General features: G+C 40.1%; 1 protein-coding gene across 1 annotated transcript in view; it reads left to right on the plus strand.

The window, feature by feature from the left end:
- The window catches only part of MYO16 (myosin XVI), a gene marked incomplete at both ends in the record, with an annotated part of 418,949 nt that extends 400,612 nt beyond the window's left edge, over positions 1-18,337 (plus strand). The window contains one exon of the mRNA XM_082602366.1: positions 18,110-18,337. Coding sequence (XP_082458492.1) covers positions 18,110-18,337 — 228 coding nt within the window. The remainder of the gene's footprint in view (positions 1-18,109) is intronic.
- Positions 18,338-21,826: the final 3,489 nt, after the last annotated feature.

Consider the following 21,826-nt stretch of genomic DNA (forward strand, 5'->3'; position numbering starts at 1 on the left):
AAATAGAAAAAAAAATGCTGATTGCTTGCAATAATAGATTGTCCTAATCTCCCCTCTGTTCCTTAGAGATGCATTTACTTTACCTTGTAAGCATTACAGCTGCTTTATCTATGATAATTCACGGGGGAACCTGCTTGTAAAGGACATTGGCTTGATTTTTATTATAGGGTTGGCTCCTATACGTTAGAGCACAGGGATAGATACATCCTTCCCAGGGCTCCCACTACAATGTGGTTCCTAGAGAAAAGGGTTAATTTTGAAAGAAGGTGCATAAAATAGACATCTCTGGAACTTTCCCTCTGAATTTTCATGGATTTGGCTAAGATGCAAAGAGAGATGGGAAATATCACCAGGAATAATTTTCCATTCCCAGTTTTCAATGAGGGCTTGTTTTCAAATGCAAATAATCTCCAGTTATCTCACAGAGCATTTTTTCAAGGAAATGGAAAACCAGGCTCATTTTCTTCCATGCCTGGTGTGGGCATTCTCCTGGCAGGACACATGTGTCAGTGTTGGGGACCTATAACAGTTATGTGGAACTATGCCTTGAATGGCCACACATCTCTCAGCATAAATGCTTATTGTATGACATTTATATAGGAAATATGGACACAAACAGGCATATTGCATTCTAGATTTTCTAGTAATGCTATTAAATAAGAATTCTATAAAATCAGCCCTGAACTGATTGGGCATGTAGCAATAAAATTAAATGTTGACTAAAAATTGAATTCCTATTTGAGGATGTCTATATTTTAATTAGCATCATCAGTGATTTTAATGAAATCCCTTTAAGGAAGATAAAATGTCTGGGTGTTACTGTAGATAAAGAAAACAAGAAATAGATTTAGTAATTTGCCAGAGGTCATAGGGAAAATGCAGTGTCCACAGTTTGAATGGATGTCAAGATCCTATGTCTTGTTTCTGAGAGTGAGCTTACCATGACATTAAAAGCAATGGAGGAGTCATCCAACTTTTACATAAAATTTAAAGAAGTTTTGGTCAAGGTGAAAATTTTAAGTAGCTGTAGCGGACATTTGTGGTTTGTGTTTTTAGCTGCTGGCCACATATTTAAGCTTCTGGCCTACCACCATGATAATATAAGGAGAGAGATTTCACCTTCCTCCCTTCCTTTGAGAGCTGGATAAATGCATGTGAGATGGGCTCTGTCTATCCACCATGGGTTATGGGTTGAGAGACAGACGATGGAAGGGACGAGGATAGATGTCGCCATGGGGGTGTCATCTGGCCACAGTGGCTCCCTCCAGTGGCCAAAGATGTTAGCCTGTGCTGTGACTGCGGTCACCGCGTTCACCTTGGGTGCAGCCCACGTGCCAAACCTGTCCTTAACTTCACGTCCAATTATTTTGCTTTCCAATAAATCTTCTACCTGTTAGAGTTAGTTTCTGTTGCTTGCAAAGAAGAATTTTGACAGACACACTAATCTGATTTTATTGTTATTATCTATAAAATTTACTTTATATCAAAGGGTTTTTTAAATTTTATTTTTTATTCTTTATTTTTTTAATTGAAGTATAGTCGATTTACAATGTTATGCTAATTTCTGCTGTACAGCAAAGTGACTCAGCTATACATATATATACATTCCTTTTTTATATTCTTTTCCATTATGGTTTATCACAGGATATTGAATATAGTTTCCTGTGCTATAGAGTAGGACCTTGTTGTTTATTCATTCTAAATGTAATAGTTTGCATCTACTAACCCCAAACTCCCAGTCCATCCCTCTCCCTCCCCTCCTCCCCACTGGCCACGGCAAGTCTGTTTTCTATGTCTGTGAGTCTCTTTCTGTTTTGTAGACAGGTTCACTTGTGCCATAATTTAGATTCCACATATAAGTGATATCATATGGTATTTGTCTTTCTCTTTCTGACTTATTTCACTTAGTATGATCATTTCTAGTTGCATCCATGCTGCTGCAAATGGCATTATTTTGTTCTTTTTCATGGTTGAGTAGTATTCCATTGTATACATGTACCACATCTTCTTTATCCATTCATCTTTCAAGTTTTACATAGATTGTGCATTATTCTTAATGTAGATGTAAACAATTTTCTAATAGGGGTAGAACCTCCATTAATAGCTTCTTTTCTCAAGGTACAGAATATAGAAAATGTAGTTTATGTTCTATTCCATCGTATTTTAAAAATTAATTTGCAAAATGTAAGGACTTTATGTAAAAGTAGTAAAAATCAATTTTGCTTAAAATATTTGGGGGCCTCCCTGGTGGCGCAGTGGTCGAGAGTCTGCCTGCCGATGCAGGGGATGTGGGTTTGTGCCCCGGTCTGGGAGGATCCCACATGCCATGGAGCGTCTGGGCCCATGAGCCATGGCCACTGAGCCTGCGTGTCCCGAGCCTGTGCTACGCAATGGGAGAGGCCACAACAGTGAGAGGCCTGCGTACCGAAAAAAAAAAAAAAAATTTGGAACTAGTAAAAGCTGAGACACTAGCCGGATCGAGTATGTGGCTGTGATCATTTATGCTCCTTATGTAGAAGGCTTGGTAGGTCCAGGCTGTGAACCAAGGCGAACTATTCATGTCCTTCTGCACCCCAGGGCACAGGTAAACCAGCAGTGACAGTGTGACATCGTGGAATTTCACATCCTAGTCCTGAAGGGGGGCTTTGTGGCATTTCTCAGTTCTCAAAACTGGAATCGCAGAGGTTGAAGAAGCCACGCCATGTTGGTTTTTGAATTAGACAGTGTATAAAAATACCATGCCATTTATCTACTTGCCATTTTGTAACATGTGAAATCATTTTTTTTAAGTTTATACCATTTGGCATGATTCAGTCCCTTAGAGGTAAGTCAGTGGGGAGAGACTCAGCACTGAATGAAATACTGAGAATACACCCACCAGCCTAGAGGACTTATTCGTGTTTGTGCTGAGACTGCAATGCTGACTCAGGGGGCCAGGTAACCTGACACAGGGAGCCCACGGATTATAAATAGAGTGAAAGCCTGAGCAGAGCAGAAGAGGGCGGGCCTGAAGGCAGGAGGGCAGCAGAGAGGATGGATGAAATAAAGTGCTCAGTGCTTGCCCTCGGCATAAAATTGCTATTTGCACATCTGTTTAGGGGTCCACGCTTGACATTGAAAAATGAGATTACTTTTTATTTGAGCACAGTTAATTTGTATTTACATTCTCATTTTAACTTTACCAGATTTCACTTCCTGACATTTTATTTCTCTCATCTATCTGTTCTGCCCAGTAATATTGTGTGGTTTACAATCTTCGATTTTCGTTGTGGGCATTTATTGTATTTCTTGCCAAAATTTTTTATATTCTTTGGCTTTTTAAAAGAGCACTAAAAGTTATTCTTAATATCTGTAATATTCAAATATTCAATTTAAGAAATCATTGATGGTTTCTGATAAAATAGTGGCAATCCAGTGCCTGAGAGCTTAATAAATATCTACTCCCTTCTGTCACAGCCGCCAGTGAAAGCCCTAACAGAATCAATATGCAGTTGATCCACATCAAGAAACAAATTGTTATGTGGTTTGTTTTACTGAACCATCAAAGGAACCTTTTTGTAATGTCACATATCAAAGAAAAGAAGAGTTGCAGATCACCCAATAAACCCAATGCTTTCTTTCTATATTCATTTGATTTGTCCCATGGACTGCTTGAACTACATTGTGGCATGGAAAAGAAACAGTGTGTTAGATAAAATAACAAAGTGTAGACACTTTTCCTTTAATGTTAAGGGGGTAATTCTAAAACACATGGTGGGGAATCGAAATTAGATAACCATTTCCAAAGGAAATATGTGTATTTCACTTGTAAGCTACAAACCGAAGGAGATCTATCATAGAAAGCTCTTCACACAGCTGAGGTTTCGGGAAATCAGTATGCACCACTCGTGACTTCCATATTATGGGCAAGCAATGAAGGCAGTAAATTAATTTGATGGTTAAGAGTTAAATGGCAGTGTTTTCAACAGGAAAGGGACATGTCCTGTATAGATATATAGAAACTTGGAAAATAACACAAACAAATCCTATATTTTGTATTTTTTCCTTCATAGAATTGCACCATATGTGTACCCTAAATGTATTTAAATGCAGAATGTTTTTCCAGGGATGACATTGACTATTATCAATGAGGAAAAATCAATTTTAAGAAATATGAAAGGAACGAGAACTCAGAATTGTAACTATGTGTTTTTTGTTTCTTTGTTTTGTTGAAGTATACTTGGTGACTATGTTTTTAAAAAGGAGAAAGGTCTTGTGATATCTCTGCAGGCTGAGGTCAGGGGAGCACTCCAGGTGGGGAAGGAGCAAAGACCCTGGACAGGAGCTGGCCTGGATTGCAAGATGGCCAGCGTGGCTGGAATGGAGTAACTCCATTCTGCAATACGACTAGATGTTTCCCTGAAGAGCAGTAGAAATTACCATTAGCTATAAGTGTTAATTCTAGAAAAAGGGAACTTTTAAGTTATAAATGACAGCAAGAGGCTAAATGTAAAATCCCAGTTATGACTGTATTACATTGTCTTCCTTCAAAACCGTTAACCAGGTTTGCCTTTTCTATAAGTGGAAAATATAAGACAAATAGCTCTGTTCCTGCTCCAGATACAGAGAACTGGAAGACTGATACCTGGGAACCTGGGCACCAGAGTTTCTGACTTATTAAGTGTACTGCTCTGTACATTAATGGGGCCTGACAACTTTGAAAGCAAAATTTAGGCTAAAGGAACAGAAAGTTTTCCATGGTGCTGAAACGTAATCTAGCCAACCTTGGTAAAGGAATTTATTTTATGACCTTAGTAGACCTCCAAGACCTGATTTTTCTCTGATTTCTATGATTACACTATTATTTGAAACTGTCATTTCTGACAGAGTCAGAAATAGGTTCTAAAACAGATGAACTATGATATTGGGAAGAAGTGTCATGAAGTCAATGACATAAAAAGCCTAGATTTTGAAGCCCAAGTGGATTTAAGTTAATTGTATACATTTGCAGGTGATTTTTAATATCTATTTTGGGGAAGGAGTCTTGATTAAAAAGATCTGCTCTTGTATGTTGCCTACTTTGGCAGAATCTTATCTATTTTCCTTTCTAATGCTTCCTGACATCTCTTTTCCTTTCTCTATTTTCTCTAGCATTTGTACCCGCACGATTTGCAATGACTATGTCTTAAAGACACAGTCGTTGACCCCTAGGCACCACCCCTGGCAGACACAGTGCCCACCAAATCCATTTCTTTGGAAGCACCTAGCTAGACTACGTTTCCCAGCATGCTTGTGGTTGGGAGTGGTCATGTGACTGAGATACAGCCAATGGAGCAGGAGCCGTACTGATGTGCGCTCCCTCCAGCCTTGGCCCATGCAAACCTCCCTTGGACTGTGAGTGCTTTATGACCTTTCCCATCCAAAAGCTGGATACACAATACTCCAAGACCCTGGAAGATGCAGAGTACATTTGTGACAACGTGGAGGTCATCCATCCACTGCTCAGAAACACCCATTTTAGCCTTAACATGAACAAGGCTAAAATGGGTGGATTTTGTGTCAATCCACTGGTATTTGTGGTTTGTCTGTTACAGCATCTTGGGTAACGTAAACTGGTACCCTTTCTCATTTATTTGGCCTAATGTTTTATGTGTTGCTACTGAGCATTATTTATAGTCCTTAATTCACTAAGTTTAGCCTCCATTATTATTTAGCAATCTTTATTCTTTAAGGTAGTAAAAATCATGCCTGTTCATGTCTTCTGATGATAGGGTTATTGGAATGCAGCTTATCAGACATTTTAATACAAAATAATGATCACTGGTGTCCCCACCAAGTCATAAATATGTAAAACCAAAGCTTGTAATTCTTAACAACTGCTCGCACAGAAATCCCTCTAAATCAATAGACTTTATTTTACTCAGGGACAAAGTCAGACCCCTATAATATACTGGGCATCCTGGAGAAATGGTCTAATACTCTTAGGACCTATTTGTGCATTTAATGATTAGAAGGAATTGCCTCTCTTGTCTCTCCTTCTCAAGCGGGTGACTCTAACTGGTAACTAAACTTTGGAGGGAGACTCAAGGTTGAGGACAGAGAAGATGTTTCCCCCATGCAGTGAGTTCCACGGTCAGTGGAGTTGCTAAACTAGGCCCCTTTTCTTAAATATAGTTGATTTTTAAAATCCATTTGGATTGGGTTAATAGTTTTATTAGCATTCAGTTTCACGAAGTGGTTTTCCTCATTCTTATTTAATTATATTTAATACCATAACACAGATTGTGATTGTTTCCGGAAATAAGTATTTTGATAAATGAATAAGTTAACAGGTAAACTGTGCCCTACAAAGCAATGCAAGTGAAGATACTGGCTATTTGGACAGTGGGGTTAAATATCCTTGGACTTGGACCCTCCATCCTCTGGAGGCTGTGGAGTGCTTATCTGCCATGGTTGTGACCCTTGCTTTCCTCACTTTCATACCTATATCTTATCTCCTTTCTGACTTATTCACATCTGCATTACTAGTTCAAAGCTAACTCTCAAGTTGTACACCACATGGCACAGTGTTTTCTCTCTCGTGTTTTTCGGTCATTGTCCATGTAGACGTGAACAAAAGTGTGCGCACCATTCCTTATCCCACTCGACCCAAGTTGCCTTTCTTCTTTGTGTGTCCGACTCATCCTTTCAGTCCAAAACAAATCCCACAGCCCAACAGAAATCTCTTGGCCATATTGGCTTTGAAATGAGTCCTGTCTCCTCTGTATTCCAACAACAGTCATTGCGTCTGTAATTTATTAATCAGTTGTGTCTGTAATTTATTAATCAGCTAATGCTGTGCTTCCTCATGAAGATTTTGCACTGACGTCCTGTTTAAGCATGTTTATTCATCTAACTCTTTATGTTTTTATGTCCTGTTGCTCATACTCAAATGAAAGCCTCTTGAGGGAGCAGGTCATACTGCGCAATTCTAAGTCCCATAGACCCCATGACGGTACTTTCTGTCTCACAGTCATTGAAAGCACATGTGTTCATTGATTAGCAGAACAAGAAAAACTTCTTGGAAGTCAATGTGATTAAGAAGGTTGACTAAACTCAATGTACTTGGATTTGAATCCAGACTCTACCACTGACTAACCAAGTGAGTTTGGGCCTTAAAGATGAATTTCAGCATCTGTGAAGAGGCTAATAATCCTTAACCTGCTTATTTCACATGGTTATGAGATTTTACTAGAATAACCTGTGAAAATGCTTTAAGAATATGAAACAAGATCATGAAGATGATGCTTGAAATGGGCTCTGGAAACCTTAGAGCTTTCTGTATCTGGGCATACAAACTGGCACTGTTACAGAGAAGATAAATAGAATTACAGAGTGTGTTCTGGGTACATCTGATTGAATTGACATATAGAGTCTATGTGAGGGTGAGTGATGATGAAGCTGGAATAATTAGTGTGGTCAGAAAATACAGGGTTTTCTGTAACATGCTAAGGTGTGTGGACTTGACTCTTTAGTCTAGGACAAGGCGGCGGCATTGAAGATTTTTGAACAAGCAAATTTTATAAACAGACTTATTCTTTAGAGAGAGAAAATCGAGTAGATTACTTGTCCTTAATAATACCTCCTGGTATTTGCAGTGAGCTTCCCATATAATCCCAAGAAAAATATTTTTAAAGGAATTGTAATACTCTTACTTTCTATGTTTCCATTATAATAGATTTATGTTTTTCCATGTATTCTCTGTATTTGAACCCATTACTGTAATATGTCATTACTATAAATGTACTCTAAATATATGTTATTAGTTTTTGCTACAATCTTCTAGTCACTAATACTGGTACTGCCATGTTTTTAAATGAATTGAGGTAAGAGACCAGAACTCATACAAAATCCATATCCTGAAATGTCACAAATTAATTGTCGTGTGATGCACAATCATGAGTTTCTATTTTATAACTTTCCATCAGTAGGGAGAAACGTGCATCCACTCATCAGAGTCCATTTTTATTCTTAACTTTGGACTTAAAATCAGCTGCAAAATGCAAATAACTGTCCATTTAAATTATATTAAATGTGCTCCAATATAATATTACTTATTATAAAAATAAAGGACAGCGGTTAATTTTTTTTAAAGAAATCAACTTGCACAGATAAGGTAAAAAAAAAAATCCTCTCTTCCTTCCCTCACTGCCTATTGTCCAGATATATTCTTGTTTCCAGTAGAACCTGTTCCTTTTAAGGGATATTTTCCCTTCTTTAACCCATAGGCAAAAAGGGAGACAAAATAGCAAGAAAGAACTTAATTGGATTGCTGTCTAAATGACTATTTCTGAATTAAGAGGGATCAACTCTCTTCTGCCTAAACCAGAAATGCTGTTTTGCTTTCAGATCATTTTCTTGATTTTCTTTTCTAAAGTATGGAGATACACAACCCTTTAATCAGAGACTTTTTGAATCAAATTTCATTTTAAGCCATGTCATTGGGATCTATTTAGGTAAACTTTGGTTTTACAAACTGATTTTCAAATTTCATTTTTTAATGCTTTTCCTCCAACATTTTGTTAGCATGAGTGGAAATAGAATTTGCATTTGAAACACTGATATTCACTATTCAGTCAGCCAAGAGGCTGTCTTCTTTTAATTTCCATAAATGTCAGTAAATGCCTCTTTTCACCTTTGGGTGAATAGTCAATAGAAAAATCAATGCTGTGACAAATGAACAGCAACATGATTTTACATATGAATTATTTAACAAATACTATTTTTATCCTAGAAGGGAAAGACTTAAGGTAAAAATCAGCAGCAAATTATTAATTTACATTTATTAATATTATTCATAGAAATGCATAGCCACAGGAAGTGAAGAAAATTTGTATCTCATTTTTTAATTAGTTCATGTCATAGGACTCTGTTAATGACACAATAGAAAACCATTAAAAATTAGCAAGTAGATATATATGTAATAAACCTCATTAAGCCTTTACATAATGTTGTGCTTCCCTCTGGGTTGTGAGAGATTTTGTAGTTTTTAACCCCTTAAGGTAAGTGCACAGATTATAAAAGTCCCACTTAGGGATGTAGAACTTGCAAGAGGTCACTGAGTCAAATTCTATCTTCACGTCTAATTGCTGTCTCCTAGACATTAGAAGACACAAAACAGCTTACAAATCTGGAGTTGGGGGGTGGTGAAGAGGATGGAGTCTAGATTCATGTCTTTTAAATACCAAATCAACAAGACTTTTCTCAATAACAGGGGGGAAAAAAACACATTATTTTTAACCCTATCCTGAGTTGTCCAGGTCGTAATCACCAGTGTCTTAAGTAACACTATTTTCTAAGGATTAATTTCAATTAAGGAATCTTCTTGTTAAATATCTGCTGAAAGGAAGGGATTTTGTTCCAGGTTGAGGATCCTAGCCCATAGGGAAATGACTTCAGACTGTGATCATCTGTGTGTCTGTTCACATGTTCTGGGAGATTGACGTGGGCTGATCAGAGGCATGCCTGTTTACTGAACATGGATGGCTTAGCTTCTCCCTTGCTCAATCCTTCCATAAGGGCAGAAAGGAGAAAGTGGGGCTATATATGCAATCCAGGCCACATTTTAGGGGGTCTAAACTGACAGGAGGGTGTCAATTTAAAATGCTGACCACCCCTTAAGTGCAGCCTACCTGCAGTGCCTCAGGTGTTGCTTTCCAGTGGTGTTGGAGGAGTCACATTATCCCATCTCCCAGTAAATACTTAAACCAAGTGGACGCTAAGCTCTGAAGTTTCCAGATCTCTTCCAGGTGTCAGATTTTCAAATAAAAATCACAGAATAATTTCCAAGTGTATTATTAGATCCTCCACCAAACAATTTGTTTTCAAAGACATTTAAGCTGACAGATAGTGTGTGCCCTTTTCTAGAAGCCTGAGTTTTGCACCTGTTATAGAATAGTACCATTTTCCCCCATGACATCCAAAAATAATAATTCTGGGCACAAGATGTCTTAGTCCATTCTGGCTGCTGTAACAAAATGCCACAGACTGGGTGGCTTATAAACAACAGAATTCTATTTCTCACAGTTCTGGAGGCTGGAAGTCTGAGATCAGGGTGCCAGAGTGGTTGGGTGAAGTCTGTTTTTCAGGTCACAGACTTCTGGCTGTGTCCTTACGGGGCAGAAGGGGTGAGGGAGCTCTGTGAGGTCTCTTTTATAAGGGCACTAATCCCATTCATGAGGGCTCCACCCTCATGACCCAATCACCTCCCAAAAGCCTTATTCCAAATACCATCACTTTGGGTGTAGGACCCCAACATGTGAATCTGGGGGACACACATTCAGACAGTAGAATAGGATAAGCCTATTTGATTGCTCGAGGCATTGCATCATTTGGCCACCCTGAAGTCTAGGGTGACTGTCCCACGCTCTTCAATGATCCTTCTCACCAACCATTCAAACCCATGTAGGCAGGTCTGAATTCAGAGTAACTAACGAGTCCGGGGCACCTCACACCCTGTGTGATTTCAGAGCAGCAGAGCATTTTTAGTACATTCCCAGGGCTTTACAGTGTTTGAAAGGGCCTTATCTGAATCTGTGAGATGTGAATTACATCTCAAGTCTGAGAATTCATCCACAGTCTGTCTGGCATTGCTCAAAGGCACTCTCTTCCTTTCCCTTGCCAGAAATTGATGGAGGTGTGGTGCTCAATTACCCCCCAAGTTTATAAAAAAGTGAAACCACAAGTCTGATACACTGTGATGACATTTGTCCCTTTTCTCAAACATGCATCTTGGCATTCATACACTGACTCCATCCAGACCCTCTACGTAAGTGCATTGGATGCACTGTGCTGGGCAGAGATTAATTTACTAATTTACCAGTTTTAGACTCTAAAGGACACCCATAGTCTTGTCAAGCAGTGACTAATTTTACTCACAGGGAATTCTACCCACTTAGATCAGAATTTCCCCCCACTTGCATATTATAATATATATGACCCTTTTTCAATAATAATATAATGTCAATTAAGTGTATACACATATCATTATGTAAAATCTCTTTATCCTTTTAGCTTTTACTACAGCTATAAAATCAAAGCCAATTTACAAATTGAGTGAAACAAAAACCTACAAAAGCTAGAAAACATTAAAATTCACATTTATATTAGGTATGATTTTCTTTAGATGAAATTACTATTGAAAATATGAATCTGGTACTGACTCAAATCCATGAACTTTGGTACAGATCTGCCATCTTGTGCCTTTGATTGATCCCAGTCTATCACTTCTATTTGAACTGCTAGGCAACCTACCCTATGATGTCAAATCACTTAGCTTTTTACTGGAGGAAAGTGCCTTATTTGAATATCAAATCCATCGACCTTTTTCTCATTAACCTGAAACAATATAAACAATATTAACTGTGTCAATCTGCTTGTAAATAAAATACGAAGTCAGAAAATTAAATCTCACTGAGCGCTAGCTTAAAAAGTAGGTATTCAAGTGATCCCAAGCACATACAAATGAAAAAGCAAAAAAGTTTAGGCTGTCCCAAGAACTTGAGGACCCCTGAAAATACATATACAAATCCCAGTTTCCAAAACAGTTAACTGTTGTTTAAACTACTCACTACTGCCCTTTATATCTTACTCTAAGATTCAAAAAACTTCTAGACCTTCTTCTTGCATAACTTTCTTTAGTTGTAAATCATATATAAATCCTAGTTATGTTATAAGCCTAGTGTGTTGCTCAGTATTTTGAAATCTTCTTGTTACTAAGGAAGGAGAAGACTATTGTATATTTTTATAGGGCCACACATTGTGAGAAGTACTTTCCTTTAACATTATCTGATGGAGTCATCAGGATCATCATAATTCAGAATGTTTAGGGATTTTCTCAAGTCAAAGAGTTAGCCATGACACGATCATAATTGCCCGCATTTATAAGGCACTCATTACATTTTTAGGGCACTCTTAAGTAGCCCACATCTGTCCTTTTGAGGTAGATGATTACTGTGCACCCACTTTACAGGTGTGGAAGCTGATGGGCTTGCTTCAGTTTACACAACCATTAGGTGCCAGATTCAGGATTCCAGTCCAGGCACCCTGGCTAGAGAGTCCTGGTTTGTCAACCATCCCATCCCTGTTCACACCAGAATCCAAGTCCCCGTGGGTTTGTGATTCCCTGTTAGAGAATGGAGTTCAGTGTCATTACTGGTGCTTGTCTACATCAAGCCCCATGGAAGTGCCTTCTTTCCCCCTTTCTACCCGGTGCCCATTTCATTTTTCAAAATTCAGATCAAAGCCACCACCTCTGTGAAGTCTCTCCAGACCTTCCTCCATACAGCCCCCTTCCCCAGGTAAACAGTGAAAAAAAATTTTAGAAAACCTCCCGCTCATTGACGTACCCCATCTCCATGCCCCGTGCAGCATGTTAAGGCACTGATGTCATTGGCATGTCTAAAAATTCCTTTAAAAGCAGGGCTTTAGTCATTTTCATGGCACACAGAGGTGGCACCACATAGAACCCAGAGGTTCCTAGGTGTGGAACACTTCTTACTTTCCCAACTACAGCTCTTGCCTTCTGGTTCTGAAAGAGAATGTTTTCATGTACAAACACTAGTCTATAAAACATGCCAGAAAAGAAAATAAGTAAGGAAGTAACTATCTGAAGTGGTGACATGGGCTGTAGTTATATCTTTTAAAGCAATGGGGAGCAAGATTTAAGTTAAAAGACACCAATATGACATCCTTTAATCTCCAAATAAATCAGGATCAATGAGACCTGGGTGAAGCCAGCTGACTCCAGGCCCACACTGCCAGTGGCATCCTTAAGCCCCAGAGTCACTTCTCTTTATGAAAAGAAATGGTTCCCTTTTGATACCAAAGCTATTTTGTGTTACAAAATCATTATTGCCTTTTTAATGCTAATATTTAATTTGTTGTGAAATAACAAATAATGGTAAGGGAAGCTCTAATGGTTTTTGTTACTACAAATAGGACATGAAATTTAAAGAATGACAAAACACTGATTTAGATGTTTTTACCGTGCTAGATAATATTGCAGATACTTTTTTATTCCTCACCTATTACTTGACCACAATTTAAATAACATTCATAGTTGTATTTGGTTGCTATTCTAAAATAGTAAACCTCTGTCACTGCCTGTGACAAATACGACTCTTGTGCCTCATAACCTGATACATTTAATAAATCTAAATAAAGTAGATTAAACATCATTAGTCAGGGCATCCTGTCCTCATCTTCTGATCCGTTTATTGTCTCACAGATCATTTTTTTAAACTACCCTTTGAACTTCATTGTGTTGAAAGTAGTGACCTCTCAAATATCCTTACACAGAATTTTAACCTTCATTTAAGGCATAACCTGTGAAGATTCTTTGTGTTTTTTTTAAATGGAGATCAATAATGTTAATACTTTAGCATCTCATTTATGCCATTCCAGCAACTCTGTTTCTATACCTATTAGATTTTACTCAATACCTATTAATCTCTGTAATACAAAGTTTCATGGGATCTCTCAAAAGGAGAGTGTATTCTGAGCATTAGTTTGATTATTGCAAACATCAGTCAAATTTTTGCTTATCAAGGAAGCATGGAGAGCTCTTGGTGGTGGATTCAAAGATGGTGTTCTTCTGTACCCACTACATTATTCAAGACATCGATACCCTCATTAAGAAAGTGCTTTCTAATGCTTTGTGTGTATAAGTTTCACCTTTTATAATGTGCTTGGGAATTCAGATATTTTTAGTAAACATTGAGAAGCTTTGAAAGGATAGAGAGCATTTTTTTTTTTCAGTGAAGCCGTGACTCAGGGGATTTGGGACATTTTATGTCAAAATCCCTGCCCACAAGCCTAATTCAGATCAGCAGCTGCTGAAAGTCACTCTCAGCAGATCGGGCTGCTTCTATGGAGTGACTCAATCTCTAAATCTTTCCTGTTAATGAAGGTCTTAGCAGAGGGTCACACCTAGTGTATATTTTTGGTCATTATGAAAAGCTGCTGAAAAGAGTTTAGGATTGAGAATAACTATAGAATAGGTGTATTTTGTGCTTGATAAGAGGACAGAGTGTGTGGTCACAACAGCATGAAAACAAATACAACACATGCCAGCCGGCTGCAGAAGAGCAGCATCAACTGCAGGGTGGAGATTTGGATTCTGTTTTTATGCTTTACTCTGTTTTGTTAGGAATTGACCTCCATTTACAGACACAGATATAGATATAGATATTTGCATCTTTCTTTTAGATTAATTGAAATTTATTATTTCATAATAATTTGTTAATTATACATTCTATCATTATTCTTTTTGTACATTCCTAGAGAAAAAAGCATGAATCCTTGATTTATTTCATCTTAAATTGTATTACTTCTGTCATTTTCCTAATACTGCTAGAAACTCAGAACCTCTGAACTCCATGTAACCCCTCCTGATTTTTGCAGTTATTGTTGGCGCATTGTTCTAATATGACTTAAAGTCTATAAGACATTTTCCAAACACATAACTTGTATTCATCCATGGATTTAATTCCAGTGTCCTTAATCCTCTCTTAAATTTCCATTTTTTTTCATCTAGGATCATTTTCTTCACCTTAAAAAAAATAGTCAAGATCTGTGATAGCAAACTTCCTCGTTCTTGTTTGTCCAATAACATTTTATTTCACTTTCATTTTTAAAGGATTTTTTTTTTTTGAGTCTAGAATCCTAGGTTGAATTACTTTCTTTCGGTACTTTAACTTGTGATTCATTGTTTGCTGGCTTCCAGTATTTCTGTTTAGAAGTCAGCTTTCATTCTCATTGTTGCTCCTTTGAAGGTATTGTGTTTTTTCTTGTAGATTTTGAAAACATTTTTCTTTGTCATTGACCTTTGGCATTTTTAATATGATTTGCCTTATTTTCTTATTGTTGGTGGTGGAGTGTATTTATCGTGGTTTACCAAACTTCTTAATATGTATGTGGGTGCCATTCACAAGTTTTGGAAACTTATCTCTGAATATTGTTTTGCCACTTTCTTTATATCTCTTCTATCAATACTTCTGCTACTCCTTTTCTGTTTATGTCTACTCTGCTACTTCTTTTATTTGTCCATCTTTTTCTCTGTTCTTTTAAACATTTAATCACAGGTATTTTAAAGTCTTTATCTGCTAACTCTAAACCTGGATCATCTGTGAATCTGTTTTATCTTTTGATTTGGGGTAGATTTCCTTATCTCTTCCCATGTATAGTAATTTCTAATTGCATGCTAAGCATTGTGTGTAAACAAACTATAGACAATACTGATGATGTTTTCTACCTGAGGCGATTCCACCATCCTGTGTTAGGAAGCAAAGATAAGAGGTGGTCACCTCAATCCAATCAAATATTCCACAGTGATGGAAAACCAGGCTCCCTCTGGTTCTCCTCTCATCCTTAGTCTGCACCCTCCTGTGCTTGGACTGAGAACCTGACAGGCGTTTGTTCATCAGCAGTGAAACATTACAGTAGCTCCAGCTCTGCCCTTCAGAGATCCAGGCCCCATTCAGCTGTGCACCCAACTCAGTTTCAAAATCTGCAAGTCTTGAAGATGAGACTAGTCAGGCACTTGAGGCTGTCATCTTCCCTGTCATACTTTTGCTTCTGAAGCACCTCTATCACTATAGGAGATTTTCCTCTGCTTTTTTATAAGCTCTTGACTCAAGGCACCACTCGCTCATATACTTGAAAAACTCAACAAATGTCCTTTGGGGAAAATGACCATGCATTTGAGGGTCCTCAAGTTTTCAAATTGTGTCTCTTGTTCCCGTGCAACTGCAAAATATGGCATGGACTTTCTTTCTTTTAGAAAGAGCCTACAGAAGAATTCAGAATTAGCAAATGTCCCCAGGAGAAAAAAATAGTAGCTGTTAATTATTTGATTATCTATTCACTCAGAAAGATTCTTCCCATCCAGAATTTTAGTTTCTCTAGTTCAAAGTTTTGCCAGAGTTTTCTGTTGTTTCAAAATTATGATTTTTGGTAATGTATCCCATTTTTGCACTTTTGCAATGGGTTCAGTAACCTGTCATGACCTAAACATCCTAGACAGAAGTAAAATGTCCTTGTTTTATTTCTAAATAGATCAACATTAAGTTGTGTTACTTCAGAAAGATGGTATCTCAAGGAAGCACTGGGAAAATAATCTACTGAGATGATCAATTAAATATTCTCCATAAGAATAAATCCAAGGACTGTATTTTTCAGAGATGGCTATTATATGCTGAGTGTGCCAAGAACATGTATACAAATATTCAATATCCAATGAGGAAATGAGACTGAAGCTAAATGTAATCACCACAGCATCCACTAGTGGAGAAAATAGAGGAACTAAGATATGTTAGCGAAAGAAGCACACAGATTTCACTCAAATCCCAATGAGAAAAAGAAGTAAAGGGGAAGTTGATATAGGGATGCCGGTCTTTGGCATATATCAGGTCCTGGACACCAGCTATTGGGCAAATGACAAGTACTGTGGGGTAATAGGAAGACACACCCTGGAACCAGACTGCCTGGTTCCACCATTTTCCGTGTGACTTTGGGCAAATGACTTAACCTCTCTGTGCCTCAATTTCCTCATCTGCCAAATGCTAGCACCACTTTGTAGAGCTCTTGGGAGCATTTCATGAGTTAATATTTGTAAGGGGCTTAGAAAAGTACTGACGCATCTTTAGCATTCTGAAGTGTTCACTAAATAACTAATTTTATGCACACCCTCCCACCCGGCTCTCTTGGCTCACTTCCCTGACAGTAGAGGCAATCTGGCTTCCACAAGAGTCTCTCAGCAGGAGAATTCTGACTTCCGGGTCATTCTGGTGCAGTCCTGGGGACCAGAGAGAAACCCCCTTTTAAGGGGGGTATACTGCTTTAGCCACTCACTTTCTATCAGTGCCTGGAAGTTGCTTTGGGGATTGGACGGTCACAGGCCTGTTTTGCACACTGTTTGTCTAAGCTTCAATTGGGAGAAATTCCTTTTGCTAATAACCAGCCCAGAAATCTAGTTTCGTACTTCAGGTATGGGTTTGACCTCCCAGCTTCTGTGTTTTAACATTGTTTCTTGACATTCAGCCATTTCTGTGATTCTAGGCTTTAAAACCTTCTTTCTCAGGTGAACAAGAGGCTTGGGTGTCCAGGTGAAGGTGTTGGCTTTAGAATTGTATAGAACATGGATGGTCTTGTTGTTTTCAAGTGACTATCCTCACATAAGCCAACCACCATGCCCTGCTTTGTTTTATTCTCATTTATCTTGATGGAAAGCATGGAAGTGATGTGGGAACAAAGTAGTAGGTGCCTTGAGGCTGTCTCGTTCTCTCTGAATTCTCCCCAGTAGTCCCATTCTGATGTCCAGAATCTCATTTTGTTAAACCAGCATACTCACTACAGAGCTGACAGAAAATTTGGTTTCTGCAGTGTGCAGCTGCTCCAGATGACTGGCTGCTGGCAGAGGGCAGAGCCCACAGCATGTAGCCTGCCTGTCCCCACATGCCCTAGCTGCCCCTGGGGGCAAGCTCTGCCTCTCTTCAGGGACCCCAAGGAAGCCAGACCAAGCAGCTGATACACCTGCACACGGTGATGCCCTCCTGCAAAGACCCCTGAAGTTCCCATGTCTGTGGACTCCTGGGGCTAATGCATGATGGTCAGAGTTGGGGTCACATGACCTTAAAAGGTGTTGACTAGTAACTGTGCGTAGACAGAGGGGTGGAGCCTGGAGTGGGATGCAGCTGAAGAAATCCAGCAACATCTAATATAGACAGAATTATAATCATGATACATTCAATGAAGAAAAAGTCCAAGATGTCGTAAGAATGTATATAACAAGAGAGGTCAAAGGGCAAACAGACATGTGATTCTTTCCTGTATCACTGGAGGTACTTCACCTGTTCCCCAGGGTACTTACCCTAACTGATTTCCAAGTTCCATTCATCCTCCTAATTTGGCAGTTCACAGCCGACCTGCATTGGATGCCGTTTCCCAGGGCAGCAGAGCCAGGAAGTTCTAGAGATGTCCAAGGTCTCTTTCCACCCCATCAGAGCCCTGGCATCCAGGTGTTGCTCTTATACTTCTCATTCCTTCACAGTATTTGATGCTGCTCTTTTTCCCCCCTGCTTCCCTCCCCCAGGTAATCCATCAGCTGAGGCTGTCCGAGAATGAGAGCGTGGCCCTTCGGGAGCTCCTGGACTGGAGGCGGAAACTCTGCGAGGAGAGAGGAGACTGGCCACAGATCCTGCACCACGCGGAGCCCAGGGCACCTCCGCCACCTCCGTGCAAGAAGCCCACGCTCCTGAAGAAACCCGAGGGGGCCTCCTGCAGCAGGCCGCCCCCCAAGTTCTGGGACACTACCCTGTGATGGGCCCCGACTGCAGACTTGCTGCCTGGAGATGCCAGGTTCACAGACAGAGGCTGCCCCGGTACATGCTAGGGGCTCTGTCCACATCTACACGAAAAGCACAGGACAGCCCAGTTAAATACACGAGATTCCCTGGGTGTGTGAGTGTGTGTGTCTCTGTGTGCATGTCTGTGTTTTCTCGTACGTTCTGCGGGGATGCACTCTGATCTTCAGGCTCTGTGGTCCTAGGGCCGTTCCACCCCGAGGTAGTGAGAGAAAGGCCGGACAAAGTGTGGTTGAGCAGGGAGAGAATGATGGAAGAGGGGGACCCCTACACCGCAGAGTTGTTTTTATAGGGTCTGACCACTTGCTTCTTGTCCTCCAGTCATTCTACTCTCATACACTCTTCAGGACCTAGGTTTTATTTCTTTGTGGGTGTTTGCGTTTTATTGGAATTACAATCCTGTTAATGATATACATGTTTGTTATTGTATTTTATAATTTTATGCAATGAGTGGTGCTCCCTTTCTTCAAAATACAGACTTTAAAAAGTCATTTCTAGAACTTTTCTTTTCCTACATACCTTTTTTTTTAAAAATGTAGAGTACCTAAAAATCCCGAGGCTGTGTTGTTGTTTTAGCTTCACCGTTCCAAGCTCTGCACACATACAGCTAGAGTCCGATGTCTTGTGTTTCATTCACTGATCAGGAGACGGTTCCTTCCTGTGCCCTGTGTTTCCAGGCACATGGACTGTGAGCTCTTTATTGAAATCTCATCCCCTGACTTCAGTAGAGGTTACAGGAAATGATGCAACACTCCCTTAAATGCATATGGCTTCAGATTCATAGCTGGGGGTGTGCAGGGGGCATATCCATTCAAAGGTCTATGCAATACCAATAAGCATGCTGAGATTTGCTGGTCCGAGCCGTGATGCCCCACAAGACGCTTGTCCTCTCTGAGCTCTACTGCATGTCTCACCCACTCTATGTCCTCAACCCTCCTGTGATGCACCTGCCCTGCTTATCCATGCGCTTCTGTTGGCCTCAGACCATGGTGTCTTGCTCCTTGGAACTTTGTTTTCATACCAGCCTTGGCAAAGTTACTGTACCAATAAAAGGGTACAACTCTGTTCTTCTGTGGTGTTATTTATGTGCCACTGTTGTTTTCCACAAACACTTCCATTTCTGGATCAGATCAGAAGGGGCAAGGAGACCTCTGTTCATGTGTTCTTCTCACAGCATCTTGCAAACTTTAGGATCTACAGTTTGTTTTAAAAGAAAGATTTTTATGGTTATTCATACACAACTACCAGGTAGGCCTACGTGAGTTGTAGGAAAAATATGTTAATTATTTAGGAATACTAGTAGGCCAGTAAATCAGGAGAGGACTTCCATTGAGAAGATGGTTTGTGATGCTCACAGATCCCACACCGAGCCAGGGAGGGCCACACGGAGAAGCATCTGGGTGCGACCAGAGGCAGAGGAAGCAGGGGAGCTGGTGGGCTGGAGCTTTTCGTGGGGTTTCCTGGGCAGGAATGGGCGAGGCGGGTGTGCATGTGTGGACTGATGGGCTTGGATGGTTTCAGCCTCTCTCGGGCACAGAGGCTGCCCCTGGTCCTCTGGTTGCTGGCCCCGGGCCGGGGGATAGTGGCCTGGAGTGGGAGAGGTGGATGAAGGCACTGGATGGGCTGTGGGCTCTGGAAGGGTCGGGGTTGTCTTCTATCTCTGGGACTTGGCCAGCCCTGGGTGGGGTAGTTCCTTCAGCTTCAGCCAGGGACAGATGTGGAAGTATCAGAATGCAGAAAATTAAAAGACGTAGTTGAGACATGGTTAAGTGGCAACAGGACTGATGTCACCCAACACGTTCAGGGGGGCGTCCGCCCGGCCGCCAGCTGGACGGCCACCCAGCCTCGCTCCCTGCTCTTTCTTCTCACTCTCGCCGACATCCAACCTCCTAACCCCAGTCCCTAAGTAACCGCGACACCAATTCCCTTGAGACGCCTGCTTCCGTGGCCAAGCCTTCACACTGTAGGCACTTCATGACCTTGGCTGCATTAAAAGTGGGAACTGGATTTCTCCTGCTAACACACAAGGTGTTTTTATTTAGGCCAGAATGAAAAGTGAACCGTCCAGGCATTCGACTTGTGAGAACTTGTTTCAGATGTGCATTGAGCACTTGCTGTGACTGTTTTGGTTGCTTTGCACATAGTATTCCAACCCTGACACTGACATAAGCCTTCCTGATAATTCTCATCTTCTGGGTACCGACCCTGAAGTTGAAGCTCAGAGCTTTAAGGAAGCTGTCAGAATATAAACCCTCATCTTTATGGTTCCAAAGCTCATGCCATTTTAACTTGATAGAAATTTTATACTTATTGTATGGAAGTCTAACTTGAAAAACTTCATTAAATGATATTTGGGGTACAACGCTGTGGGAACCTCTGATGGAAGCCTATTACAGGGAAGGTGTACATGAAGCAAGCCACCCAGGCACATATGGATCCAAATGACACACTCTCTGTTCTATTAACCTGGTCACATGTGGGGCTTGTGTAGTTATAACCTTATCCTGACCATCACCTACTCAAGCATCAGGCAATAGTAAATATTTAGTCTGTCTAGTAATCCCTTCATCTCATCTAAGGTTGTTCATCTTCCAGAGCTAAAGGCCAAACCCCTTGAATATTTTCTGACACACAGTCTCCTGACTCAGTAAGTACAGCCTTTTGTGCATTGCTTTCTGCTCCCCATGGTGGAGAGATTTAGGTGTGTGTTCATCAGTAGCTTACAACCAGCTGATTGTACCTGTTCCACTTATATGATGGAAAACTCAGCTCAGATTCAAAGCATTTCATAGCCAGGAGAGTATTAACAACATTAATAGTCAAAATAATATGAGATAAAGTCCAAGTCTGTGGGGATATTAAAGGTACTCTCAGAGTGGTTCTCTAACAATTACAACATTGTCAGGATAATGAACAGGGGTGCCATTCTGGGTAATAAAGCACAGAATGTTATTCCACATAAGCAAGATTTCAACAATTGTGTATGTTTGCAATATATTTAAAGATGGTATTTTAATTGCTATCAGACCATAAGGTATGAATTATGATATATTATCAGGGCTGAGACCTTATGTTTAGCGATATAATTGGTGTGAATTATTACCCTATGTTAAGACACTGCCCAGTCTTATTGCTTTAAAAAAAATGCTTTGGGCTTCCCTGGTAGCGCAGTTGTTGAGAGTCTGCCTGCTGATGCAGGGGACGCAGGTTCGTGCCCCGGTCCAGGAAGATCCCACATGCCGCAGAGCGGCTGGGCCCGTGAGCCATGGCCGCTGAGCCTGTGCATCCGGAGCCTGTGCTCCACAACAGGAGAGCCCACAACTGTGAGAGGCCCACGTACTGAAAAACATAAAATAAATTAAATAAATAAATAATGCTTTATGAGAGGACTCTAAAACCTACTATCAAAATGTTCATAGTGGGGCTTCCCTGGTGGCGCAGTGGTT

This window comes from Mesoplodon mirus, assembly GCF_964341445.2.
Source record: "Mesoplodon mirus genome assembly, chromosome: 17".
NCBI lineage: Eukaryota > Metazoa > Chordata > Mammalia > Artiodactyla > Ziphiidae > Mesoplodon > Mesoplodon mirus.